Source organism: Zootoca vivipara, chromosome 12 (assembly GCF_965207765.1).
Source record: "Zootoca vivipara chromosome 12, rZooViv2.hap1.1, whole genome shotgun sequence".
Lineage (NCBI taxonomy): Eukaryota > Metazoa > Chordata > Lepidosauria > Squamata > Lacertidae > Zootoca > Zootoca vivipara.
The window spans coordinates 33,490,197-33,518,139 of NC_142595.1; the positions used below are offsets into that span (position 1 = coordinate 33,490,197).

A 27,943-nucleotide genomic window follows, 5' to 3' on the forward strand; every position below is an offset into this window, starting at 1 on the left:
TTACCGATATGAAAATAATTTAATGAAGGTTTTATGTTCCAAAATCCATCGTGCGGCTCTGGGACGCAATAGGCAAGGGGGCTGGTTTTAATCTCCCCTCTTCTTTTTTGGTGTGTCTTTGCACCCCCATGCAGTCAAGTGAGAAGTCTTTCAAGTGCCTCATGGCCTCTGTGTGTACCCAAATGTCCCCAAAGTGACACCAGTAATGGGATCTGCACACAAATACCACCATTCCCTGCCCCCCGCCCCAATTCAGCATCCACGGATGAACTGCCCTCCCTGTGAAACTGAAGCTTTTCCCCGCTCCAACCACTTTGAGGATGCAGCCAGGATCTCACCATTCCCAGGCCTTGGCGACTCACAAAATGTGAACCTGCGAGATGCCTGAACTTCCATGTGTTATAGAGAACGCACCTCTCCTGTCACACAGTCCTAAATTCCATGCAGGTATGAATCCAGCCATGATGGGAGACTTCCACCAAAACTCTTTGTCCCACAGGCAAGATTTATAAAACCCCAGCTTCAAAGAAGGCACAAATGTCTCCCCCAAAGGGACGTGGCAATAGGAGTCTCGCCACCTCAGTACTCTCCTGACCCAGAAAAGGTTGTTTAGGCAATGTTGCTACACAAGTTCCTGCTGTCAAAACAACTTTCAGTTTTCCCGGAATCTTCTTATCTCTGCCAAACGGTGCATTGGCTTCCATTAAATTCCGGCTCCCCACCCAGAGAGCATATGCTTATAAGGTTGGTCTCTTGGTTCCTAGCAAACTGAGGAAGTTCTGCTTCAGGGGTCTGGCAGTAGAAAGGGAGCTGGTCCTGACAGGGGTGAAGTTATAAGGTTTGCATGGCCTCAGATGGTGGAGATGAGGGATTTGAGAGAGGACTGGTTGGTGGACGAAAGGTTCTCGTAACTGTGGCACAGGCATGAGCAGTCTGAGGAGGCCTCGTCGTCCCCGGCAACCCCGCCCCCGTTGCGCAAGGGGCGGTGGTGCGGGGCTCCGCGCGTGGTGCAGATCACGACTCGGGTGTGGCGGTAGGCCACGGCCCACGCCTCGCCCCCAAGGCATTGGCAGCGACTTCGTGGGCCTTTGGAGGAGAAAGGGCCCAGAGAGCTGCCAGTCTTCTTCTGCACAAAAAGGCAGGTCCTGGAGATAAGAAAACCAAACAAACAGTGCAATCAGGTGAGTCAAAGATTGACGCCACCCCTAGCAATGGCCCAGCATCCAGAGCACGTATCTAATGTTCAACACGTACAAGACTCTCTAGATCAGGCACCCCCAAACTTCGGCCCTCCACATGTTTTGGACTACAATTCCCATCTTCCCCGACCACTGGTCCTGCTAGCTAGGGATCATGGGAGTTGTAGGCCAAAACAAATGGAGGGCCGCAGTTTGGGGGTGCCTGCTCTAGATTAAGGGTAGTCACTGTGGGGATCTCTGTAGGTTTTTGGACTACAGTTCCCAGCATCCTCTGCCAACATGGCCAAAGTGACTCACTTCCTCTTATCTCCTTGTAAATCCACAAAAAGGGGGCAGAATCTAGGACTCTTTGCTCCCTACAATACACACACACACACATCAAAAGATGGGAATGAAATGCAAGACCTCTGACTCACTCCCATCATCCAGTTGAAACCCCAGCCTACCTCTTGCGTAGATGGTACGAGATGATGAGGATGGCTAAGATGAAGGTCCCTGTGGCTGTGTACATCACCCAAGCTGTGTTAACAAAAGAACAGAAGACACTATTTATGTCCAACCTTTCACCGAGATCTAGAAAGCTACAGGGCAGGGTTGATTAATCACCATGCTGAGTCCCCTACAGAATTAAGTCTCTTTCTAGCTCTCACAACGAAAAGGAAATTACTTTCAGACATTGCAAATATGATAAGAGGATGCTATACTGGTCAGCTTACATTTCTGTGTAAAAAGCTGGCCAATACCTGCTCGGTAAAGAGAGACATCCTGTGCCTTTCATATAAATTTATAATGTCTGCTGCGTCACGCAGATCCAAAAAGCCAAAAGGTCAGCCATTTCCAATCTGTTTATTGAGCCAAGGTAGGAAGCTGGTTGAGATCTGTGATCAGACCTACCATCTATTTTTTAAAAGCAGTTCTTTTTAAAGACAGCAGCTTTGATCACAGAGCTGCAAGTCTGGTTTATGTTTGTCAAGAGTGGTGATTTAAAACAGGGACATGGAATCGGTGGCCTTCCAAATGTTATTGGACAAGAAGTCCCGTTCTCCCTGACCACTGGCCATGCTGGCTGGGGCTGATGGGATCCAGCACCACTTGGAGAGCTTTGAGCTCCCCTACCCTGGTTTAAAGCACCTTCTAGTCCCTCTGACATTGCACAGCCTCCTTACTACCAGGCCTTTGGCAGATTGACATCTGATGTAAGCGGGGATTATTGGGTTGTATTTGTTTTTGTTTTTATTATGTATTTCGTGTGTGTGTTTTTTATTGTGGTTTTATGTTGTGAACTGTCCTGAGATCTACAAGTTTGGATGGCGTACATGTTTAATAAATAAATAAAAAACAAAATTGGCACCAGGTTGTGCCAAATGTTCTATATAACCCTCAACACAACAAAACAGAGGTTGGGAGGTGGGTGTTGTACATCAAAATACACCTAGACTACGGTCTTGTGAGCCACTTTAGGAACAAAAGGGGCACACAGATTAAAATAATGGTAGTAATAGTATCAATAACAATAATAAGACTATTTGGAGAAGAGAGAAGACCCATGAGAAAGCAGAAGTTGGCTCCCATCCACATTTTTGTTTGTCCCATGATTTCAAGTCATGGGTCCGAGAGGAGGTTTTTTTTGGGGGGGGGGGTGGTCCTGCTGCTTTCCCTGGGAAAACCGTCTGTTTACTGCAGAAATGGAACAAACAAAAAAATCCTCTTGGACAAGGAGCTGTTTATTTTCGGGGGGGAAAGTTATAACATGGTGCAAATCCATGTAAAGGTGTTCTCTGTATAACTCTCTCTCTCTCTCTCTCTCTCTCTCTCTGTGTGTGTGTGTGTGTGTGTGTGTGTGAGAGAGAGAGAGAGAGAGAGCATGTTGGCATACAGAGACTTGGGGGGGGGGGGTGTTTTTTCATGCTCCTAGTCCCCTGTAGATATACAGATGTGAAAGTGCATGGGCAATGCTGCAGAAACCAGGTGGGGTGACAGCCAAGCAGGGTTTTTGGCAAAAGCAAAATAGGGATGAGGCTGCCCTGCCCAGCTCTCTTCCATTCCCCATGGCTAGTAAGGGTTGTGCAAAATAAGATATGAAATAATTGTGCTTAATAAAACTTAGGTCACAGAATCCAGTTTTTACTGCATGCTGAGTTCTGATTTTTCTTTCATTCATTCTATTTAAGTGCAAGGTGTGCAAAGCTTTGTCCAGAATAAGAGAGAGTTCAGGATAACCCACCGCTGTGCATTACGTTGCAATGGTAAAGACTATGACCCCTGGTGGCTGGATTGCACCACAGCAAATTTTACACAGTGTGGGAACCAAAGGTCAACTAGCTGCACTTTGGAGATGGGCAAATCAGTTTACTTCAAATCTGTGCCCTTTTTGCTTGTGGTCACCCATAAATTCATTCTGTGCCATTTCCACATGAATCTACATTTTTTTTTTAAAGCAGATTAATTTCTATCAAAACATGCATTTCCAAACCTATCTTTCTATCAAAATATGCATTTCAAAGTATTTTGATACGTTTTTTGAGCCGAGATTTGCATCGGAACATTCAGAGAGCCTGGACATTTGTGGGTGACAAAATCCCAATTCACACATTAGTACAGGAAGAGCAGATCAGTTCATATTGGAATATGCAAAGATCCAATTCTTCAAGCATCCCTATTAAATTATATGTGAATGTGTATTATTAGGGAATGTTAGTATTTTGGGGTTGTTGTTGATTTTTTAAGAAGCTGCTTTAAGAGAGGGAGATGTAGACTGTAGAATGGAGAGAGTTCTTTACCCCTTCCCTCCCCATTTCTCAGCTCCAAATGGCACCCACAGTGAGTGCCCCCCCCCGCACTGCTCTGATACCACTTACATGCTTATCCTTGAAAACATGCAACTGTTACCTGTGCTTGGGATTTGGAAGCTGTTATAGGAAGGGGTTTAGAATTGTGAAATGGTGGGTAGAGAAAGGACTAAGCACATATAGGTTGCCTTTCTCTAATCTGTACTCTCCTTTGCAAAAGTTACCTTCTCGTTTTCTAAAAAAAAGGGGGTCATCTGGCAGGCACATGTGTACAATGAGTTGTTAGCCCCACATTTCCTGCAGGGAATGTCCTCATCAGAGACTGTTTTGATTGAGCCAGCCAATCGGGTTATAGCACAAGCTGCAGCATCGAGGGCCAATCCCTGCCACAAGTCTAGTTCTTTACCTCCTACCCCAATGGCAGAGTCATTGGCGCTGTAGTTCCAGGTGGAGTTCAACCAATCGGAGGAGGTTGGGATGAGACGGGATCCGTCACCCGGTAGGGTTTGTAAATCAGACCGGGCTCCTTTCACTCCTGCAGGGAAATCAAAACAGTTTATTTGACTTCACAGTGGATTTTTAGCCCACCCTGTTTCCAAAGTCTGGAATCCAAGCCTTATGAGGAACGGTTGAGGGAGGTGGGTATGTTTAGCCTGCGAAAGAGGAGACTGAGAAAAGATATGATAGCCATCTTCAAATATCTTAAGAGCTGTCACATGGAAGATCTCAAACCAATGGCTTCAAATTGCAAGAAAGGAGATTCTGACTAAACCTTTCTAACAGTAAGAGCTGTTCAACAGTGGAGCGGTCTCCCCTTGGGAGGTGGTGGACTTTCCTTCGTTGGAGGTTTTTAAGCAGAGGTTGGATGGTCATCTGTCATGGATGGCTTAGCTGAGTTTCCTGCATTGCAGGGGGTTGGAGTAGATGACCCTCGGCTTACTGTGTCACAATTGTGAGGCAAGAGCCCCAGGGCACTTCAAGACTGTCACAAGTGATGCCGATTTGGAGCTCTTGCAAAACAAACCTGCTTCCCAGAAAGATAGGTGACCCAGAAATGAACTGCAAAGTGTGGGGTGGTGATGTAAATTATGAAATTTATAGCTGTGAGGGTGTGCAATTGCTCTTAAATGGTTTTTAAAATTCTAAGTGTTTTAAAGTTCTCAGCTTTTGACGTTCTCTGCTTTTAAAAAGCTTTTTAGGTGGTTTTTGATTGTGTTTAAATAGGTTTTCACTTGCATTTTAAATCCTGCTTTTCTAACATGTTGACCTTTTCTGCCCTGAGCAATTCTGGCAGGATTTGGCAGGATCCAAATTTAACAAGCAAAGTCCACCAGCAGGTATTTTGCCTGACGATCAATAAGATGGTACCTTTCCTGTTTCCTGGCCAATGGACACAGAGGCCCAGGGACAAGCAAGACAGCCATTGTATTAATTGTTGTTGTTTAGTCATTAGTCGTGTCTGACTCTTCGTGACCCCATGGACCAGAGCACGCCAGGCACTCCTGTCTTCCACTGTCTCCTGCAGTTTGGTCAAACTCATGTTCGTAGCTTCGAGGACACTGTCCAACCATCTCATCCTCTGTCGTCCCCTTCTCCTTGTGCCCTCCATCTTTCCCAACATCAGGGTCTTTTCCAGGGAGTCTTCTCTTCTCATGAGGTGGCCATAGTATTGGAGCCTCAGCTTCACGATCTGTCCTTCCAGTGAGCAATCAGGGCTGATTTCCTTCAGAATGGATAGGTTTGATCTTCTTGCAGTCCATGGGACTCTCAAGAGTCTCCTCCAATGCATCAGGCCACTTGTATTTAGGCTCTTCCTGTTCTACATTCATTCTCTCTCCCCTCCCCCAAATCCCCCAGCCAGGTGCCCTACCCACCTTTAGTTCACAATGATTTTTGGCTTCAGGCTGCACAGGAAATTCAAAGGGACACACCGGGAGAAACTTGCCCGTAGTTAACCCATTGGGTGACTATTTCAAAGGTGCTGTCGCCAGCAGGAGGGCGAGCGAGTGCGAGGAACCCACATGCAGGGCTTCCCAAGCGCTGTCAAAAGAAACCCTCCCCATTCCCAGGGCCCCAGTTCAAAGGGCCGGTCACCCTCCTCCCTTTGCAGGTGTGGAAGCAAGAGCTTCTAATTAGAGACTCTGACACACCGAGCCCCAGGGAAGAGTTGGCAGGCGCTGGAGTAAGTCCGGGAGTTCAAAGACAGCCTCGCTCCGCCTCAGCCGCATACCACACCACCTCGAAGTCTTCTGGTGTGGGAGCAGGGGTTCTTACTTTTGGCCCTCCAGACCCACTTGGGAAGAGGCTTCTTTCCCCTGATCCACCTCCTCTGCTGGTGATCGCTGCAGCGTTACTCAACCCAGGTGGAACAGGTTTATCCCGCTGATTCTACCCCCGGGGCAGATGCATCGCAGAGTCAGGCCTTGGCGCATACCTCTGTACAAGATGGCAAAGCCCTGGGCTTGCAGGAGCTGATCTGACTGGAAGGAGAGGAGCAGGTGGTCTGTGGGGAACAGCAGGGGAGCCCCCGGCCTCCGGCGCCCGTCAAACTGAGCCAGCAAGAGGTTGCTGTGTCCATCCCACAGCTCCAGGCGGTCGTTGGGGTCATGCACGTCAAAGATCCGGAAGGTGACCTCCACGGACTCGCAGCCCAGGGGGTGCAGGGACCAGCTGCAGTTGCTGTCGGCTTCGTAGTCGTCCGGGAACTGCGGAGAGTAAATCACTCCAGAGAGATCACTGAAGTTTCCCTGGCAGGCACCCATGGATACTGTGGGGTGGAGAGACAAGCAGGGTGGGGGGGGGGTAGGGGGGAAGGATCAGAATAAAAATGTAATCAATAGAGGGATGCAACTTTTAGTGTCCCCAGTTTTTTTGTGTACCTCCATTGTTTGCAATCATGGCAAGAGAGACAAACTCACCCTTAAAAAAAAAAGCCGATAAAAGAGGTAAGCAGTGTAGTGGCAAGACTATAATCCTCACTCATTCACAAAACGTATTGAGTGACCTGGGTCACCTTAGACCAGGGGTAGGCAACCTAAGGCCTGTGGGCCGGATGCGGCCCAATCACCTTCTCAATCCGGCCCACGGACGGTCTGGGAATCAGCGTGTTTTTACATGAGTAGAATGTGTGCTTTTATTTAAAATGCATCTCTGGGTTATTTGTGGGGCATAGGAATTTGTTCATTTTTTTTCTTCAAAATATAATCCGGCCCCCCACAAGGTCTGAGGGACAGTGGACCGGCCCCCTGCTGAAAAAGTTTGCTGACCCCTGGTTTAGAGTGTTGTGGAAGGATTGGGGAGAGACCTCAATCTGGCCCACCACATGGTCTGAGGGACGGTGGACCATCCCACGACTGAAAAAAGTTGCTGACCCCTGCCTTAGACCATTCCTGATCTCTCAGGAGGTTGTCGTGAAGATAAAGGAAGAGATTTTTAAAACATAATGAATAAACACAAAAATGAACTATTATCATTTGTTTGAGATGGTAAATGGGATGACCCAAGTGTACCAAACAATTACAGTATACTATAACATTCTACAATAACAGTACAGGCATCTCCCCACGTGTACATGATCAGCACACACGCTCCTGCTAACATGTGTGCCATTTTCGGCACTGAAAAGGGGCGGAGTGGGGGTTGGGGCACAGTGGGGCAGGCTAATCCCCACTCGCATGTGTCGCAGTAACACGTAAAGCAGCCAGGAATGGAACCCCATGTGTAAGTGAGGATTCCCCTGTATTCAATATACCTTAAGAACCCCTTGATCCTTTATACCTGTGCCTGATCCCTGAGGTCTACAGGGGAATCACCACGGTTCCCCACAGCTCAGGCGCAGGGCTTGTGTCCACAAGGAGCCATGCAGTCAGGATTGTGGGCATCATTTTGTGGAAGCCACTTCCAAATGAGATCAGAGATGCCCCCTCCCTGTTGAAAATCTGGGGCCTACTGAAGGATTTCTATTTCAGCAGTCATCAAAAGTCATTTTTGATCTTAGAGTTAGCTTTTTATCTCTGTTGTATTTGCTCAGCTTGCTGTAGTGGTAGATAAACTGTATAAATAATAATAATAATAAATGGTTTACATGCTGTAATAATATCATTCACGCATCATACATTATTAGAGGGCTGTTGTAAAAAATACTGAGACAATGTGGGTGGAACCCAAAAAGCATTATATAGGTTGTGAAAAAAACATTTTTTTAAATAAAAAAGTCAACTGTTAAGCATATACACCGCACTTTGACATCCCTGAGAGTCAAAACTGGGGAAAGAAAACAACTCAACCGTGTCTGGAAAACAGGAAAATGAAAAATTTCTCAAAAACCAACGTTGGTTAAAAATAAATAAATAAATGCAATCCAGATGTGGAAAGAACGTGAGACTGGAAGGATGGGAGCAAAACGATATCCGCTTTGGAGGAGGCCCGGGAAAGATTCCCTTTTCTAAACCGAAATACTCTCCCAGCCCTACCTGGAGATGCTGGGGACTGGACCTGCGACCTTCTGCATACAAACCACGTGCTCTGCCCATGTAGCTTGGGGCCATCAATCACCACTCTTCATGGCAATGAATTCCTTAGGATGCGTTGCAATCCAACATGTGTCCACATGGAAGTATGAGTTCAACAGGACTTGCTCCCAAGGGCAGGCAACACCCAATTTATGCAGGGCTTAAGTTCCGAGGTGAAATTATACGTAATTTTGAAACACAATTTGAAAAAGCCTGCAAACACCCTCTAAACCTCTGGAAACCCTTGAAAAACCCTTTAAAAAACCAGCAGCAACTTACCAGATGATGAACTCTAGCACAATCGCTCCCTCCAAATCCCCTTGCCCAAACTCCAACTCTGCACAGGTCTCAACAGCCAGTGCAAGGGCTCCTGGGATTGCACTTGCAAAGGCTTGTGGGATTGCTAGGCACTGCTTTTTCGCCCTTTCTGGGCTTTCTTAGGGTCATTTTAAAAGTCATTTCTGGGTTTGGCACACTGCATGTATGCGCGGTCATACATCAATTGGACCCGCACCGATTGGTCATTGCCTGTACAGTAAGTGTATGCAGGACTGCAGCCTTAATTTTGTGCTGGGTGGAGGTGTACCTCCTTTACCTTCCCATGGATTTCACTGGGTGTCCTCTGAATTCTCCCTCAATGGGAAAACACTTCTCTCTACCTCTGTGCATAAAAACCTTTTTCATCAGGCATGCACAGCAGATGCACGTACATCTTTTTGATTAAAAAACCTTTGATCTGCGATAAGCCTTCTGCGTCCCCACGCTTACCATTGTATATGCCAATCCGGCCGTCTCCTCCGCACAACTCACTGGACTTGCCAAAGCAGACTTGGTCGCATTCCACGGCGCTCACTGGCTGGCTACGTCGGACATCCCCTTCATGGCCACAGAAACAGGCATAACCAGCCTCCACGCCAGCAAACTGCGGAGGAGAAAGGTGATTCAGAAAGCATGTACATGGGAGGGGCAGCAGGGTGTAGATCTGTTCCCATAACCTGCCGATGGTGTTTGTTTGTCGCATGGCTAACAGCACAATCCTATACATATGCACTCATAAGCAATCCCTACTGGGGTCAGTGGGACGTACACCCAGAAAAATATAATAAGAGTTGCAACCTCAATGACACCAGTAAATGGCTCCAGTACAGAGAAAGTGAAGCTGAGGTGGACCTTTTTAATACATACAGTGGTGCCTCGACTTACGAATTTAATCCGTTCCGAAGGCACCTTTGTAGGTCGAAAAATTCTAGGGCTCTAGGGCTGGAGTAGCACAGCAGGAAAGTACGCTCAGCCTCGTGCAGTGCTGAAAAATGCATCACAGCTGAAATTAAATTTTATAAAGAAAAGTCACACAATGACTTGAACATGTGGCAGCTTCATCACCATCTCCATCACAGGCAATGGCCAATAGGTGCTTGCAGGCCTATATCTGAATTTTTTGAGATTGGGTAACTAAAAGAACAAATGCAATAGCAAAAAACAAAACAAAAACGAAAACCAACCTGTGTCCTCGTACTGGTCAGTCATCCCAACTGCCTTTGCACTCATTTTTTTGTTTCTATGTTCCTGAAGGAGCGTCTCCACCCCCATCATTCAGACACTGAGATCCAGCACCGAGGGCCTTCTGGCGGTTCCCTCATTGTGAGAAGTGAGGTTTCAGGGAACCGGACAGAGGGCCTTCTCAGTAGTGGCACCCGTCCTGTGGAACGCCCTCCCAGCAGATGTCAAGGCAATAAGCAACTATTTTACTTTTAGAAGACAACTGAAGGCGGCCCTGTTTAGGGAAGTTTTTAATGTTTGATGCTGTACTGCAGGCATCCCCAAACTTCGGCCCTCCAGATGTTTTGGACTACAATTCCCATCTTCCCTGACCACTGATCCTGTTAGCTAGGGATCATGGGAGTTGTAGGCCAAAACATCTGGAGGGCCACAGTTTGGGGATGCCTGCTGTACTGTTTTTAATATTCGGTTGGAAGCCACCCAGAGTGGCTGGGGAAACCCAGCCAGATGGGCAGGGTATAAATAAATTATTATTATTATTATTATTATTATTATTATTATTATTATTATTATTATTACGGGTCTGTAATGAGTAAGACTTAGTTGAACACAACCCTAAGCCTTTTTCTGTAGGGTTGATGCCTATTTGGGGTTGTACCCAGTATTTGCCCTACTCAGAATATACCCACTGAAATGAATAGGCTTGATTAATTTTGGCTCATTAGTTTTAAAGGGTATACTCTGAATACAACTTACTTCATGAAACCCCATAATTTCTATCCCAGGCTTTCTACCATGGAACTCCAAGTTGGATTCACTCCTGGTCTCCAAGACACACATTGACTAGGCTGAGATCCGCTTAACTCCAGCAGAGTTGCGACATCAGATCAGGCCATAAGCCTGAAGATGCTATTAGGCAGGCCAGGTGAGATGAGATGGCCATGGTTGACAAAGAGCTTTACCTTATAGCCCCGCTTGCGGCAGAAGCTGAGGCAAACTTGCACTGTAAGCTTGGTGGACGTGCCGCTGCTCCCACTCAGGGCTGGAGGGGTCCCGGAATCTAAGAAGCAACCGACGTAACCTGGCACTGGAGAGGAGGACAAAGTGATTGTGTTTTTGTTGTCTGGAAGTGCAAGAGAGCAAAAACCCCAACACACACACACACACACACACCCTGGAACACTTGTATAAAAAGTTACAGAATTTCACCATGAAGTTACGGGGCATGCACTGATTGGAAACAAAGCTGTCTGTCTGCCTTAAGGCTTTTGCAAGTGCTGCGACAGACCAGTTCCATCAGGCCTCCTGCCCCTCAGCTGTCACCTGGAGAGTCAGCCCAGGCTTGTGCAAGTTGGGGGGGGGCAGCAGGATACACTTGCCCCGAGCCTCAGAGGGCTAAGCTAACTGGGGTTTATAACTTTATTCTAACAAGACAAGATCTGTACAGGCCAGGGTCAGCCTTCGCCTTGTCTCTCCACTCTCTTCATTTATCTCTGTGTTTTAGGAGACCAGGGATGGGGAGCTGGTTTCAGCAGGAGGGGGAGACCCCCTGGCTTCTTCACCAGCCTGCCTAATCTCTGCAATCTGAGACTCAGTCATGTGCCTGTCTTTCCTCTGCTCTCTTCATACCTCTTCTGGTTCTGCGAGACCAGGGGGAAGGGAGCTTGCCAAAGCAGGAGAGGGTGACCCCCTGGCTTCTTCACCTGCCTGACTCATCTCTGCCTCTTGGCCCCCCTCCTCTCCAGCCTCCGCTTCTGCCTCTGATTCTGGACTGCAATCTGCCACTGCCTCTTCCTGCTCACTAAACCCTGTTACCTCTTCGGTTTCCGACACCACCACCTCCCAGCCTGCTCCCTCTTCTCCCTCATCGCCATCCCATCACCAATCCCTTGGCTCGGAGCCTTCTTTTCCTAGGGGTTCCCTTGGGGGTTCCCCAACTTGTGGCTCCCACCACTCCTCTGTGCGTGCGTGCGTGCGTGCACGCACACACACACACACACACACTGTCTACCCAGGCCTCCTGTACTCACTGTGGCAGGTCGGGATGTCACAATACTTCCAGTAGATGCCTTCCTCGTTCTCCGAGATGTAGCACCAGGGCTGTACATCCCCATCCGGGTTGCGGCAATAGTTGTGGCTGCCCAGGCCCCATTCACCATTGGGGTACTTGGCCGTGTTGTAGGCATGCTCTCGTGTCTGGTTCCAGTAGAGGCAGGGTCGCCCCGTGCTCCCAGGCGAGGTCCTGTTCTGCGTCCCCCGGTAATCGGCCCCATTCACCATAAAACACTCAGACAGCTCTGCAGGCAAGGAGGGAGGGAGGGCTGGTCAACGAGACAAATCTTCTAGTTGCACACTCTCACTTTCTCTCTGGCATCCCAAAGAGGTGACATATCAATATACAGTATATATCTACATATTGCATTTCTTAAAATCCCACTCTTCTCCCGAGTCGCTCAGTTGCACATGCATACACTTTATCCTTACAACAACCCTGTGAAGTAGGGAACCTGCTTAAAATAAGCCTGTCTAGACCAGGCATCCCCAAACTGCGGCCCTCCAGATGTTTTGGCCTACAACTCCCATAACCCCTAGCTAACAGGAGCAGTGGTCAGGGATGATGGGAACTGTAGTCCAAAACATCTGGAGGGCCGAAGTTTGGGGATGCCTGGTCTAGACAAACAGACGTTGAAGTGTTTTAAAATTTATTTTACCATTAATTTTAATTATCTTTAAATGCTTTTGACAGTTTTTAGCCGCTTAGAGGTTTTACTACAATCAAGCGACATCTAAATTTTTTAAAAATCAATATAAAATAAAGCACGAGTAAGCTGCCTTAGCCACCATATTAGTCTAAACATGACATGAGAAAAATAAATATCCTTATAATCCATATTGTCCTGTAATGTAGCTCAGTTTCGCTATGCCCACATTCCAGAATCAGGGAAACTGGAAATAGCTTGCCAAAAGCCGCCTAGTGGATTTGTGCTTGACAGGTTTGAATCATGGCATGCCTTGATGAAAACTCACACTCTCACAATCCATGCATACTGAAGCAGAAGAAAGGCTCGTTGAAATCAGCGGGCATCATTCCCTAAGAATTCTGCTGTTAGCCATTGCCGTGCCCCAGGTCCTTTAGACCTCACACGTCTGACTTTTAGCGCTTAATTTCTAACAGCAAAAGAGAGAGGGAGAGGTTCCTGGATCTCAGAGGATCCAAGCCCATGCTCTAAAGTTGGAAGGCATGACTCGTAATTGGCAAAGGCTGGATTTGACAGGTGAATTGTGAGGGAAGGGTGCTCTGTGCCCACTCAGAGACGTTTGTTTGTTTGTTTTGTACCTGTCCTTCACCCTAAGGTCCCAGGGCAATAATAAAAAAACACTAATTGCATACACCCCGTGCATTTAAAGCTTCCTGCTGAAATCCTGTAATTTGTTATACCACAAATGTTCCAATTTTTTATTTTTTGGGTCCTGCAAGGCGCGAAATTAACTTTTGCTTCTTTAATCACCATTCCTGTGGAGTTTTTTTAAAAAATGGAAACGAGCTAATAGTATGCGTAGCAATCACAGCCTGAATCACAGCGAGGGGGGGGGTCAGAGCCACAGGAGCTTGTACTTCCACGTACTTCCTGTTGATGCCACATACAGTGGCACTTCTGCGGTTTCCTCCCCCTGCTGCAAACTAACACGGTTTCACGCAGGAATTCATAGCTGAAACATACAGTCTTTGAAAGCAGACCAAAGGAAGTATGGTGGCACAGCGCAACTTACTTGCGCTGTCCGGGAGCGGAAGGGGGAGTGGAGATGGGGATGGGCAAAATGCCAAGCATGCAATGGGTAGAGTTAAAATCTGGATGCACTAACGTGGGCACATTGGGGAAGCATCAAAGGACAACTGAGAAAGAGGGATGATGTGTGGATGGTCCAGTATAAATCCACTTCAACACATTACTAATACATCAACGGCATGTTGCTGCATACACCCACAATAAAAACAGCCTTAATATTGCAGCCTTTAAAGCCCTTTCGAGCCTCTACTATTTGTAAGTGAATGTTGAAATGCTATTTTAAATACACCTGTATCTGATTTTGGGATTGCTGGTGTATTTCCACACCGACTTCAACCTCCTTGTTGGTTTCATGGCACCTCTCAAAGGATGCAGTTGATCAGAAGTACATTTCAGTCTCCCGTCCACCACTTCCTCCCTGCCCTCCACACATTGGGGGAATGGCTTTTCTTGTCTTTTAACCTGTCCTCCCTCATTGGGAGGTGTCTCTTGGTTGACTGATATAAAGAATCCGGGAGCTTCTTCAGGCAATCTATCCTCCCTTTCTGCTGCTCCCATGCCCCTGCAGAACCGATAAGGCTGGGAAGGAAACCTTGCCAGTTTCACCAGCTTTGAAAAAAGTCGTGCACTCTGGTGAACTCAACCAGGGGCCGGGGTAGCGTTGTGCAGAGCAAAGCTGCTATTTCTGCCCCCTCTGAAGGAAACGACCTGACCCACATTTAGAACACACTCAGTGCATATTTAAAACACATTACTTCCCTCCCCCCCAATCCTGAGAATTGTAGTTTCCTTCTTCACAGAGCTACGATTTCCAGCACCCTTAATAAGCTACAGTTCCCAGAACTCTTTTGGGGGAGGGGGCAGCTGTGTGCTTCAAATGTGTGTTGGATGTGCTCTAAATGTACATTGTCAATCTTGTCTGACGATTCAAGACTAATGGGGAGGAGCAGATGATAGTTTTCATACTACTGGATACCAACAAATCTCAGTTGGTACAATGTAATACTCTCAGTCACAGGATTGTGAGTTCGAGCCCCACATTGGGCAAAAGATTCCTGCATTGCAGGGGTTGGACTATATGACCCTCATGGTCCCTTCCAACTTTACGATTCTGATTCTGGTATCTGGTGGCTGTGAATTCGACACTGGGAAACACGGTTGTTAGCAGGGTGGGAAAACACAGTTTATTGCGCCTAATGTTTAGAGAAGTTCTAATAACCTGAACAACTCAGTGGTCAAATTACTTGCGGGAGGGAGAGAAGGAAGGGCTTCCAGCCCCCTTACCTTTTATGACACATACCATTTAGGTACTGTTTTTTAGAAATGTACAGGGCGACACAATACAAATAAAATTCAGGCGAGTCAGAGATCGAAGCTTGTGGATTTCATACACACCCACCCGTACCCAGAGTGGGAGTTAGGTAATTTTAGACTCTGGGCATGAGGTGGAGGGGGAACTACCGGTAAGTGAGATGGCAATGAATATTCCGTATTCCTTTGCTTGTTTCAAAATACGGCAGGTGAACCTTGCTGCGTTTGGAGACCCCCCTCGGCCACCCTACCTCTCCTCCTACAATTTGAGGGCTGCTTGGGCCCAAGGGTGCAGGGCGACCAGAGGATCTGAGGGGCTCTTGTCTTCCCTGGGAGTTCACCAGAGACCTCCAGCTGCCCCTCCTTTCCACCCCCACCCCCAAATCTCTGAAATGTGGAGCTGGAGGAACATCAGAGCAAGCGTGACAAGACAAGCTTGAAAGAAGAGGGACATGTCCCAAGGCTGCCTCCAGGGTGGGGGCCAAGAGGAGATTAGAGATGCTAAATGTGTAATCAGTTAAAGCATGCAGAGGCTTTGAAGATTCAAAGGGAATCGGTGTGGAGGGTGTCGTGTGAGCCTTGGCTGCAGGCAAAAGAAACACAGGAGACCCTTTTAGATCTTATATTGGGGGGGGGGAGGGAATGGAAGAAGATCAAAGAGTTCAAAGGCGCATTTAATCTGCCATGCCAAGACAGTCAAGTGCAGGCAAAGCACAAGGGGGGGGGGAGATGGACAGGACTCCGCCCTCCAATCCAGCTCTTTGACCTCTAGCAAGGTCAGCAGTGGGTCCTTCTGGACTTTAGTCTGGGGGGGAATGGGTTCCAGCTCTGCCCTCAAATCACCAGCAACTGGCCCTCAGAGAACGTGTTTCCATAGCCAGGCCAGCTCCAGAGCAAGCAATGCATACCGGGTAGTAACAATGAGGGCCAGGGTGCTACTGAGCATGGGCAAAGTTCTTCCCCTGCATTGTCATGACTAACTGCAACCTATCATCAGGGATAAAAGACTTAGTCTGTCCTGCGTCACTGAATGTTCCTGCAAAAAAACAAACAAACCATGTAACACCTTGCAAGGAAAATCTAGCACATCAAGGAGAAAAATTCTGCCATAGCTCAATATCTGCTCTGCTTTTGGTTTGTTTATCGCTGTGTGCAGGAACATCCCAAAGTTTGATTCTCCACCTGCAGCCCCTTATTTGACCACCTCAGGTTTCTGCCGCCTCCTTCCACTGCAGACATAGACCAGTCCGAGGAAGGCACAGATACTGGATCAGGAAGCAGAAAGGTGGGGCCATGTGAAAATTCAGGCGTGCCTTTCTTGCTGTGGGAATTGGGGCCTGTTATTTGCCTGTGTTGGGAATGCAGAGAATCCAGAGGAGCTTAATCTGGAGGATAAGAGCATGACATTTCCAGGAATCAACAGGGGAGACTTGCCTACCTGCTTGCTCCTCCCCGTGAAGAGCAGAAGCAAATCTCAGCAGGCAATCCAGGTTGCGGAATGCACGTTTTCTTGACGCAGAATCCTGATTACACTACACACACATGCACCATTTCAAAAAGGACAATAGGCACAGATGCGGCCGACCTTCTTGCCAACGAAATAACGCCGAGTGCCAGGCTGCCTTCTTCGGGTGCCGCACGCAAGGAAGCCTGTAATCCGAACTGGCGAAGAGAACCGGCCACTCTGGGCCCTGTCCCTCCCTGGGAACCCAGGAGTCCTGGCTCCTAGCCGGCCTTGTTCTATCCCAGACATATTAATGTCCTTCCACAGCTGGGAATAGGCCCAGGAGTCTTGCTTCGCCTTCCCTGCCACTGCCTCCCCCGCCTCCCAGCCCGAAGCCTCTCCGTGGTGTAACCAGACGCCTTTCCAGCCCAGCAGACAGAAGCCCCGGGGGACAGGCCCCACCTGTTGCCGGGGATGGAAATAGTTGAGAACATAATAAACAGGTGGTTGATATAAAGCAAAAGAGGGTAGGCAGGGAGGGGGGCATAGGGATTGCGTGGTAGGGGGAGATGTCTTGGTGGGGACGGACGGACGTAGAAGCCCACAGAGGCCCGGAGCCTGTATGTCTAACAGGTGGTGCGTGTTGGCAGCTGGGCCCTTCGACGCTGCAGGCTGCTTGGGCCTAGTGGCGGGGGTGGGGTGGGGGGGAGTGTTGAATTGGGGACCGGTGCGGGTTGGGGGGGCATGAATGTGAGGTGGCCTTGGAGATCAGGAGGGGGACGGGACATCAGAGGGACAAATGGCTCAGGGCTCTCTGTTCTCTTGAGCCCTGGGATTGCGGAAGAAACGCAATGGAACGCACACCGGGGGGTTGCGGGTGGGAGAGAAATAGCCCTATTCCGACAAACGTGGGATTAGCTATTTCGGTACCATTGTGGAGAGAACTTCCTCCTGTTGGGGAGCTGCTGCAGCTGTCCAAAGGCCAACAGCCTGTCGCGGCGAAGCAATAGGGAATGGGGCAGAGGAGAATTCCCAGAGTACTTGCGATGCCTTTCTTTAAATAAATATATAAATAAGTAGATGCCGGGGCGCTTTCACACCTCTAGGAACTGGCGCGTGAGGATGAGAGGGAGCGCATGTGGGCACGCACATGCTCTCTCCTCCCCACTCCAGGGATCCTGGAGCTCCTTGGACATTTGCCCTCGTGTGAGAAAACCAGTGAGGTTTCTTCGGAAGGCAGCTTACATTTCCCTTACCAATCTTCCTCCACAAGGTGCAAGGTGCGGGGGGAGGCCCTTGGGGATGTTTCAGACTAGGCCAGCTGTGAGGGAGCCATCATGCACATCGATGTACAGCTCACACGTGAAAAGAAGGAAAGGTCAGGCTGTGTGCACGCCATGTTTATAAAGCGCACCGCTTCCTTCGGAGAACCCTGGGAACTGTAGTTTACCCCTCGCGGTGCTACAGTTCCCAGCACCCTCAACTATCTGCATTTCTCTGGATGCTTTGGGGTAAGTCGTGTGCTTTCTACGTATGGTGTGTGCTCCGCCGCACACATGGGAGAGAGGCAACGATGAGCTGCTATGCTCAGCTTACTGCTACTTCAGCCAGGTTCTCCAAATACATTTCTGTCTTCTTAGCTGCAACACTGGAAGCAAGCTGGGAAATGGGGATAGAACGGCTGCGGCAACCAAGTGCGAGAGGAAAAGCATGACGGGGCCGGTCCAAGACATTTTGCTTCCCGAGGCAAAGAAGGTGCCCCTCCCTCCCCACCCCAGAATCCAACAAGGCTGACAGTTTTGACAGCAGAATTTTACTTCAGGTCTCACAACTGGGAAGCTCTCTCCCTTGCACCTGAGGGCAGCCGTTAGCAAGCTTAGGGGAGCTGCCATCACCGTTTGACACCCCTCCACATCTACCGCCTGAGGCAGCCACCTCCTTCTGCCAGCTGCCCTCCTGCTGTCACATCTAGCTGGGCCCTCAGGAGAAATAAGTCTATCACTGCCTAGTAACCATGATGGCTACATGGAACTTCCATGAGCAGAGGCAGTATACCACCGAATACCACTAGCTGGAAGACGACAACGAGAGGGCTTTTGCACTCCCGTGCCCTGCTTTTGGGCTTCCCAGAGGCATGACTGACCACTGAGGGAAGATGGACCTTGGATCTGATCCAGCAGGACTTGTTTAATGCCCTTTTGAGTGTCCCAACGATGAGGTAACTCAGTGACATGGATGTGCAGCAGATTGTCAATAAAAGCTCCAAAGAAAGACAGCTGCCGCCTCCCAAATGTCACTCTTTTTCAGGACGGATTCAGTCACATACCAGAAACTAAGATTGGCACAACTGAAGAGTTCTCAATAAAGAGGTCGTCTGGGGGATCTCGGTGCAGCAGAACGGCCAGAGCACCGGATATGCCCCTGAAATGCGAATCCCACCTCCGCTTTTGGGATGCATGGAAATGTGGAGGTGTCAGCTGAGGGTGTGTAGGAGGGGAAGGAAACTGGAGATAGGGATGGGGTCCACAGCGGGTCATTTCACACTCCGGACTTAATGGTCTTGTGGGGGTGGGAGAGTTCTCTAGATGCTCATGCGTTTTATTTCGTTTATTTAAAACGATCTCATCCCCCTCTCCCTTTAGATGTGTATTACCAATAACTGCCAAAATTGCAGGGCAGAGACAAAAAGCTGTGCTGTCAACATTGCTGTCCCTGTGGCTTACCTAGGCAGCACTGGGGCAGGACAGGGCGGTCCTCACAGCCCCCACTTTGCCCTGCCCTGCTCCAGTGCCAGTCAGGTACAAGTTGTGATGTCAGTTTTGGGGTGGCAGATCTGCCACATCAGCCACAGCTGTGGAACATAAGAAGCTGCCTTATACTGAGTCTGACCATTGGCCCATCTAGCTCCATAGTGCCAACACTGACTGGCAGCAGCTTTCTAGGGTTGAACGTGTCCAGAGGAGGGCAACCAAAATGGTCAAAGGCCTGGAAACGATGCCTAATGAGGAACGGCTTAGGGAGCTGGGTATGTTTAGCCTGGAGAAGAGAAGGTTAAGGGGTGATATGATAGCCATGTTCAAATATATGAAGGGATGTCATATGGAGGAGGGAGAAAGATTGTTTTCTGCTGCTCCAGAGAAGCGGACATGGAGCAATGGATTCAAACTTCAAGAAAGAAGATTCCACCTAAACATTAGGAAGAACTTCCTGACAGTAAGAGCTGTTCGGCAGTGGAATTTGCTACCAAGGAGTGTAGTGGAGTCTCCTTCTTTGGAGGTCTTTAAGCAGAGGCTTGACAGGCATATGTCAAGAATGCTTTGATGGTGTTTCCTGCTTGGCAGGGGGTTGGACTGGATGGCCCTTGTGGTCTCTTCCAACTCTATGATTCTATGATTCTAAGGTGTGGGTCTGTGCCAGCCCTACCTGGAGATGCCGCAAGCGAACCTGGGACCTTCCTCATGAAAATCTGATGCTCTGCCGCTGAGTTACGGCTTTTCCCCTTGTTTCGAAATTCAGCAAGCCCCACCCCTGCTGCACTTGGGGGGGGGGTCCTGCTCCTTCTACTGAGTGTGGCCCTGGACCTCTGCCCCACAGTCCTGCCCCGATGGCACCACACACCTGCCACATATTGGGTCAACATTTTCATGGAGCTATGCACTATGAATCCAAGGTCTCGTTCCTGGACAGTTAATAAATGGATGCAATAGACGGAATACTCTCTAACATCTCACAGATGAGAACAGGAATATGATCATTTGGTGCAGTGGTTAGACTGGCAACTTAGGACTGGGGAGAGACCAACTTCAAATCCCCCCTCAGCTATGAAGTTCCCAGGGCTCATCAATCTCTCTCAGCCAGTAGCCTGCTTCATAAGCCTGCTGTGAAGATAAAATAGGACAAGGGGAGAGAGTTCCTTGGCGGAATGGCGAGTTATAAATAAAAGCCAATTCTCCAACCAAGGCCTGTTGCCTGAATGCATCTGTTACATTGCTGAAATTCCTGTTCTGCATGCTACGTTAATTTACTTTTGCAATAGGTTGTCCTCTAGTGATCTAAATGGGAGGTGTTTGCTGTTATGGTTAAAAATAACTCTTAAAAGCATAATACAAAATATGCCTTTGTGTAGGATAGGGATGGGCGAATCTGCCCGTTTTGGCTTTTCTCAGTTTCTCATTTTCCTTAACTTATATTCAGTTCTCCATATTTCCACATCAGTTCACAATTACGTTTTTGTTTTTTTTAAGTCCTCGTGAACATTCATGCAACTTGTTTATATGCCATTTTGCCTAGTATGTACAGTACGTACATTGTTGCAAAGCAATTCTCCCTGATGTAATGCATCTTTTGTATTTCCCTAATATGTGCACACTTATGTACCCTTTATGCTACCATGCGCATTTTTGTACACAGCACTTGGCTGGAAAGCTGCACTGCCAATTTTGGAAAAGCGCAATTTTTGGGAGGGTTGCTTCCTTCAGTTCGCACATTGTTTTGGATCGTGCAAATGATTGCCTTGAGATGCAAACTGAATCGACTTTCTCCCTTGTCCCAGCGTAGGAATGGGGAAACTGTGATCCCCCAGATGTTGCTTCCCTTATCCTTGACCGATGGTCCTGCAGACTGGAGCCTTTTTCCCTTGCTGCCTGGAACTGCCACCCAATACATCTTTGGGATGCTACCCCTGTTCCTTCAAATCCTTCTTCAAAACCCACCTTTTCTTTGATGGAAGACCATTAAGCCAACCTCTTTTGATGGTAATGTGCATTGCTTCACTTGCTCCAAAATAGGGGCATTCCAGATGGCCAAAGGTGCCCAAGCCATGGGTCTTTAGCACTAGGCCCAAGATCTCCTGCCGTATGCAAACGCATGCCAATGGGCCTGCAGTCCTGGCTCCACCTACTGTCAAGTTGCCTTCTGACCCACCAGTTCCAATGGGCACAGCCACCACTGGCAACACCCCGCTTCAAATGACGGTAAGCCAGCTCTGCTGTGTTTGGGGGTACTCCTGCTCACCTTGCCCCCAAAGTCCTGCCCCGACAATCCTCACTGCCCCTTAGTTCCTATCCCTTCCCGCAACTAAGCCCAAGTACATGTAACCATACAGAGCAGATATACTTCCCCTGTTTACTTTTGCCTCCTTTTTTTACCCTTCCTACTATCGCCTCCTCTATGACAAATTTTGGATTGTTTGCTCCTCAGGGCAGAGACCCGTCTCCTTCATTTTTCTCTGCAACACATGTTGATGGCACTTTACAAGCAAATATAATAATAATGATAATAATAATAATAATAATAATAATAATAATTGTGCGCACACAATGGAATGAGCTTTTTTCTAACCTAGGATACAAAATAAAGAGTTTTAGTCGTGCGGTAATCATCCTGCTGCTCCACCCCGCTGGAAATTGATCGGCAATGTATCTCTTCCACCATGATGTGGGTCAGCTACCGACAGGACCAAGGGATGCTGAGGTCAGAGTAAACAGAGAACCTCTATGGCACTCTGCAAACTGCAAGAGGTGGGGAAGCCCACAAGATGCAGCTCATCTCTGAAGCCATGGGAGACAGAAAAGTAGCAACGGTAGACTCCTTTATACAGGGTGGGTGAAACTAAAACTGGATTTGAAAGGATTTGAAAGGATTTCAACAAGCCTGATCAATTTGGATCTGAGAAGTTGCTTCCCCACCCCCCTTTTCCTTTCCCCACCTCTTTCCCCCAACTTAATGACAGGCAGCAGATCAGCTTAGTTTGCATACACGGGAATTATCCAAAGGACTGAAGTACGTAGCTGGTTGATAAACGCTTATGGCAAATGTATGTAACGGAACAAATCCTTCACAACTATCCTTCCTTCACACCTGGGGTTCCCTGTTCAAAACCACACAATAGGATCACAAATCCTAGCTCACCCAACAATAAACATGTGAGCATAATTAACTAGTGCAGGATGTGGTGATGGCAATCAGTTTATATGTCTTCTTCTTTAAAAAAAGAAGAAGACTATATTCTTAATGATTCTATACTCCTGCATAAATTAACCCCAGTTCTGTATTCACAATTACAAAAGCATCAGCATTCTACCAAGGCAGAAAGTAATCTACCTTTCTTATACCACTCTTTATGAATCTCCTCCTTTTGCAACAATATGTTAAGAAAAAAACATCAGGGGGTATAGATTGATTCTGTATGCGATGCACATACAGAGAGAAACACGCTTGGTTTAAGGAGAGTGGTCAGTGACAGTTGTACGAAGCTTTCCTGGTGATGAGAGAGCCCCCTCCCTATTTTTTAAAAGCACCCTCACAAGAAAAGGAAAGGCTTAAAACCACCGTTATGAAGGGGGAATGGGGAACAGAGCAGAAATGAACAGGCTCAACTGCCTCCTGAGCCAGAGCACCTCCTAATGGCAGTCTGCTACACTGCAGCTGGCCTTTTCTGTGCTCAGCGTCTCAAACGTGGGAAAACACACACAAAAAGTGAATTTGAAAGGGACTGTCCAGCATTTCCTGTTGAAAAGGAAATGGGAGAGAAACTGTGGTTTTGATCCTAGTAAAAGAACAAAGAGACAACAAGCTGGGCTTTGTGCTCTGTAGCCACAGGGGGTTGCCAACATTTTGTCCTGCCTTTTCCAAGTGCACAAAATAAAGGCAGAAGTTCAACCGGCAAAGACCCGTGGTGTAGCTTATGCTGAGATAGAGAATGACTTAGCCTCAGGTCACTCATTGAGCTTCTTGGCTGAGTGGGGAAATTTGAACCCAGGTCTCTCTGCTCTAAGCCTGACACTCAGGATTGCCAACCTTTGAGGGACCGTGGGAACGTCTGCAAAGCAGAGAAGCCGCCACAGCAACCAAGCACATGACACACACAGCCTAGGGTATTGGCTACAACAGAGTGCCTTGTCCAATTGGTGATCCTTGCCCTACAGCAGCCTTTGCCAACCTGGCGCCCTCCGTGCGGCTTTGGACTGCAGCTCCTACCAAGCCCATCCAGGTAAGGGCATTGCTGCACTATGCCCTCAGCACCTGGCAAGAGGCACAGCAACTCCAGAGCTGCGCCAGGGAAGAGCTTTGTTCTGCTGACGGACACCTACGTGTGATTGTGTTGGGGCAGCAGGTGGGGCAGGTCCAGGATGTCCTCTTCCAGCGACACAGAGTATCCCTCCCCACAGATACTTGCATGAGGCTGTACACAACTCTGCCTCAGAGTCCCTATATAGGTTTACCTTTGAAACTGGTGCCTAGATTGGGGGGGGGGGGAGTTTAAAAATTCATTTGTTAAAAGGTGCCAAAGAGAAAAAGATGCCAGACATGGTCGCCATCTGATCTTTGATTACTGCCCAGATTCAGCATCTAGATCCCTGCTGGGTGGGTAGAAAGTAGCCAGCCCACTTTTTCCCTGTACCACCACCATCCCTGCCAGGAGGGGCATCTGTACCTCTGGTGTCAGCTTCATTAACTACAACCCCTGAAGTCCGGGATCCCAAATTTCAGGGTTCGTAGTTAGTGAACCCCCCTGGGTCCTCAACCCAGAACATCCCCATATTAGCTGGGCTTCTCTGATAGACCTTATCCTGTGAAGTTGCCTACTGGTAATTTTACAGACTCAAACACAGGCTGGTTTCACACCACACACTGAAAGCACACGGCTTCCCCCCAAAAACCCAGGGAACTGTAGTTTGTGAAGGGTGCTGGGACATAGTCCTATGCAGGGTAAACTACTGTTCTCATGATTCTTTGGGGAAAGCCATGCAATTTAAATGCATGATGTGGGTGCAGACTCAAGCCCAGTATTGTCTACTCTGACAGGCAGCAGCTCCCCAGGGTCTCAGCCGGGAGCCTTTCCCATCAACCACTGCTGCCTGATTATTATTATTTTTTTACTGAAAATGCCAAGGCTTGTGCTCTGTCGCTGAGCCACATTTGGGGTGATTATTATTTGGTGTCAAAAGATGAATCTCCAAATCAAAGGGCATGGTTTTATTTTTGGGGGTGGGGCAATTAAAACATAACCTGTACCTGCATTACTATTGATAAAATCACTTGGGGAAAACGAGCAGAACTTACTGTTCCATCAAGCCTTTGGCATTATCTCTTGGTCCAAGTACTCTGCCTACTGCAGCTAAAGTTAAGTATACGTCACGGAAATAATCACATTTTCTTCCCCGCTTGTCCCTTGCATCCAATTACCCCTCCTCCCTTCTGTTGCCACACTTGCATCTGTTCTTTTATACTGTATGATTGTTGGGGCAGAGACCTGCCATTTCATTCTTTGTAAAGTGCCATGGACATTGAAGAAACAACAATATCCAGCTTACAGCCTCCCCACAAACATGTTCTGTTATGAAGAAGAGAGAAGAGAGAGAGAGAGAGAGAGAGAGAGCTCAGTCAGTAAAGCATGAGACTCTTAATCTCCGAGTTTTGGGGTTCGAGACTCACACTGGGCAAAATATTGCTGCATTGCAGGGGGCTGGAGACTCGATGACCCTCACGGTCCCTTCCGACTCTGTGATTCTATGACCCAGTCCTACCCAATTGCTTAAATCTTGCTTAAATAGCTTGTCAAGGTGATGAATATATTTGAAAGCAATTGGGTTAGGGGAAGGATGAAGAAAGGAAAGCATACCTTGCTCTGGGGGGAGGCGGAGCCCAAGCCCTTCATACACCCCCCACCCCACCCCAGCAGATCCCTAGCATCAGCAGCATTGCAGACTGCAGCCTACCTCCCCAATTATAACCCAGCCCAACCCTGTTGAGCCAGTTCCTGCCGCTTGGGATTCCCATCTGACAGGTATCCTGGACGGCAGCCAAAACGCGTCTGGGGAGACAGATGCCGTCTGGGCTAGAAAGTGTGGGTGAAGAAGTGGACCGCAGGGGTGGGGATCTGTCCCAGACACACTCTCTCTCTCTCTCTCCTGCGGCTGGGGTCCAGCAGCTGTCTAGGGGCTGAGTGTGTGAAATCGGCTGGGCTCCGTCTGTCTGCCGTCGGGCCAGGGTGGGACAGGTGGCCGCTGAACTGTGCCTTTGAGGCTGGGGGCTCATCGGGCCAAGCAAGGGAGGCTGGGAGGGGGGAGGGAGAAGGGAGAGGAAGCCAGAAGGGGTCCTGCCAGGCCAAGGGAAGGCTTGATCCTCGCAACCACAACTGCAGCTCCAGCCACCCTCCTCTCTCTCTGGCCATCAGCCCCCTCCCTCCCCCCCCCCCCGCCAGCCAACCAAAGGACCAGTGCAATGGGACTCTTGCACCAGCCCCCTTCCAGACCACTCACTGCCCTTCCACATGACCCCCATCCTCAAGGGACAGACAATATAGGAGTCAGTAGAAACAGTCTCAAAGAGAACCCAGGAGTCCTGGCCGTCTTGCCTCCCACAACATACATTTCAAGTTTTAACACATTCATCACCTGTCCCAGAGCTGCGAAGGGGGACCCAGGAGTCCTGCCCTGCTCCCTCTGGGTTTTCCTCGCTGTTCCCAGCCCTCCTGCCCCACTCTTGGCCACTCCTTGCTCCCCCAGCCCCCATTCCCAGAGCTGAGAAGAGGACCCTGGCTCTAATCCCCCCTCCCTGTCCCTCACTATTGCACACATATAAATGCACAGACCCTCCTTCCCTTCCGCAGTTCTCACTCACCTGCCCTCTGCAGAGCCCGAGACCCTCGAAGAAGCACCAACAGCAGACCAAAGACCACCCAGGGCATTTCTGGACGGTGTCACCCCTCTGCCCGGGGCACCCAGGCTGTCCCACACCTGGAGGGTGTAGGAACAGCCAGGGTCCCAAGCTAGAGCCCAGCTGGGGGAGGGAAGGGACAAGAGGGGTGTCTCTGGACTGTCAGGGAGCCAGCCAATCGAGGATCTATGCGGGATCTTCCAGGGTCTGCATGGATGGCAGCGAAGGACGCTGGCGATCCAGTCGTTTTTCTAGGATCTGGGCGGGTGGAGCCTGCTAACTAGCCATTGCATCGGAGAGGCTCGGGTACCCCTCAGCTCCTCTTCCTCCTCCGGGGAAGTCGCTGTCAAGCAGTCGGTGGGTCGGAGAGAATCTCGTTGAACTGTCCACAGGATCTAGGGATCACATGTCGCTGGTCCCCAAGGGGCACCGTGTCCTGTCCTGAAAGTGCAGCAGCCCGAGGGCACCTTGGGTCCCAAGCGAGTTTCTCTCGCAGTTCGACGGCGCGCAAGCTTAGCTGGTATCCTTCCGGATCTGCCACGTTCCGAGCCAGCTGTCCCCAAAGGATCTGGAATCCACTAGAGTCCGAGCGCGGTGCCTCATCTCCCCCGGTCTTCCTGGGTGAGGATCCGGCTGTCAGACGGGACAGGGTCCCGCCTCGCCCTTCTTAGCTCTCTTCACCGCTTCAGCCGCCGAGTAAGATCTCGGATCTCTTGCCAGAAGTGATGCTCGTGGATCTCTCTTTCTCTCCTCCCCTCTCCGCCTCTCTCGGCTTCCGACCAATCCCTTCTCGGCCTCCTTCTCCCTCCTTAGGCAAATCTGGAGTGGCTCCGGAGCCCCGAGGGATGGTGTGTGGATCAATTCTTGTCCACGACGGGTTTGCTCACCAGGTGGGTTCCTTCCATCCCGGAGGGGATCTCGGCGCCTGTCAGGCGGCGGCGTTCAGCGTATCCTTTCTCCCCGCCCTCTCCCCGCCACCTCCAGAGCGGATCCGGAGTTCGCAGGCGGACCAAACCCGAGAGGAATAGTCTGTGGCTCTGCTTACGTCCAGGCAGACCTGTGGTAGTCCGGGCTTTTCCTGGGGGGCGAGTAGTCGGAACCTGCCCCAGGCAGCCCCCAGAGGAGCCTGGGCAGCCGCCGCCCTCGTGGTTGAACCACCTGCAGCGGCAGCCCCGCAGCTCCCTCGGCTGGGCGCTTGTTCGACGGGGCCGGTTCCTGGCTCGGCGGCTTCTGCTGTTGCTGCTGCCGCCGCCCTCCGCTCTCTGTTCCCCCCAGCTCGCTCCCCTGGCAGCCGGAGGCAGAAGGGAAGGCGGCTCCCCCGCCATCCCCACCCCACTCCCAGCAGATCTCCCCGCCCCGACCGGCGGCCGCCCCTGGGACGTCCCATCCCGAAGGGGAGGGCCGAGAGGAGAGGAGGAGGCTTCTCTTCTCGGCGCGACTTCTTTGTGGCCGCCTCGCTCTCTTTCCCTCTCATCTCTGCGCGCGGCCTTGAAATCTGAGACGGGGCGGGAAGGGGGGGGGAGGAGAGGGCCAGAGGATGTGCGGTTTGGGGGCGAGCGGGTGGGAGAGGAGGCTGGGCAGCCCAGGGCTTCGCTTGGGACAAAGCTCACAGCCCGGAATCAGTTTTTATTCTGCTGGGCCTCAAGCCCCGGAACACGTGAGGAGAGCGCGTGCCTCTGAGCACGTGCAGAGTTGAGCTCTCTCTCTCTCTCTCTCTCTCTCTCTCTCACACACACACACA

General features: G+C 49.5%; 1 protein-coding gene across 1 annotated transcript; it reads right to left on the reverse strand.

Annotated features, from left to right (window-relative positions):
- Window positions 1-27,662, reverse strand: KREMEN2 (kringle containing transmembrane protein 2). Its single transcript, XM_035135658.3, has 8 exons — window positions 26,167-27,662; window positions 12,030-12,296; window positions 10,962-11,086; window positions 9,268-9,421; window positions 6,423-6,755; window positions 4,395-4,523; window positions 1,646-1,718; window positions 1-1,145 (listed from the first exon to the last, which is right to left on the reverse strand). The coding sequence occupies exons 1-8, from the start codon at window positions 26,231-26,233 to the stop codon at window positions 851-853; spliced, it is 1,443 nt and encodes a 480-aa protein (XP_034991549.1). The 5' UTR covers window positions 26,234-27,662; the 3' UTR covers window positions 1-850.
- Window positions 27,663-27,943: the final 281 nt, after the last annotated feature.

What these genes read in the sequence shown, in the direction of transcription:
- KREMEN2 (XM_035135658.3), bottom strand. Translation starts at nt 26,233, where the DNA reads ATGCCCTGGGTGGTCTTTGGTCTGCTGTTGGTGCTTCTTCGAGGGTCT. An exon ending in TGACATCCCGACCTGCCACA is followed by an intron (nt 11,087 to 12,029) that starts GTGAGTACAGGA and finishes CCTCCTCTCCAG; the next exon opens with TGCCAGGTTACGTCGGTTGC. An exon ending in CTCTGCCATTGGGGTAGGAG is followed by an intron (nt 1,719 to 4,394) that starts GTAAAGAACTAG and finishes TTGTTAACACAG; the next exon opens with CTTGGGTGATGTACACAGCC.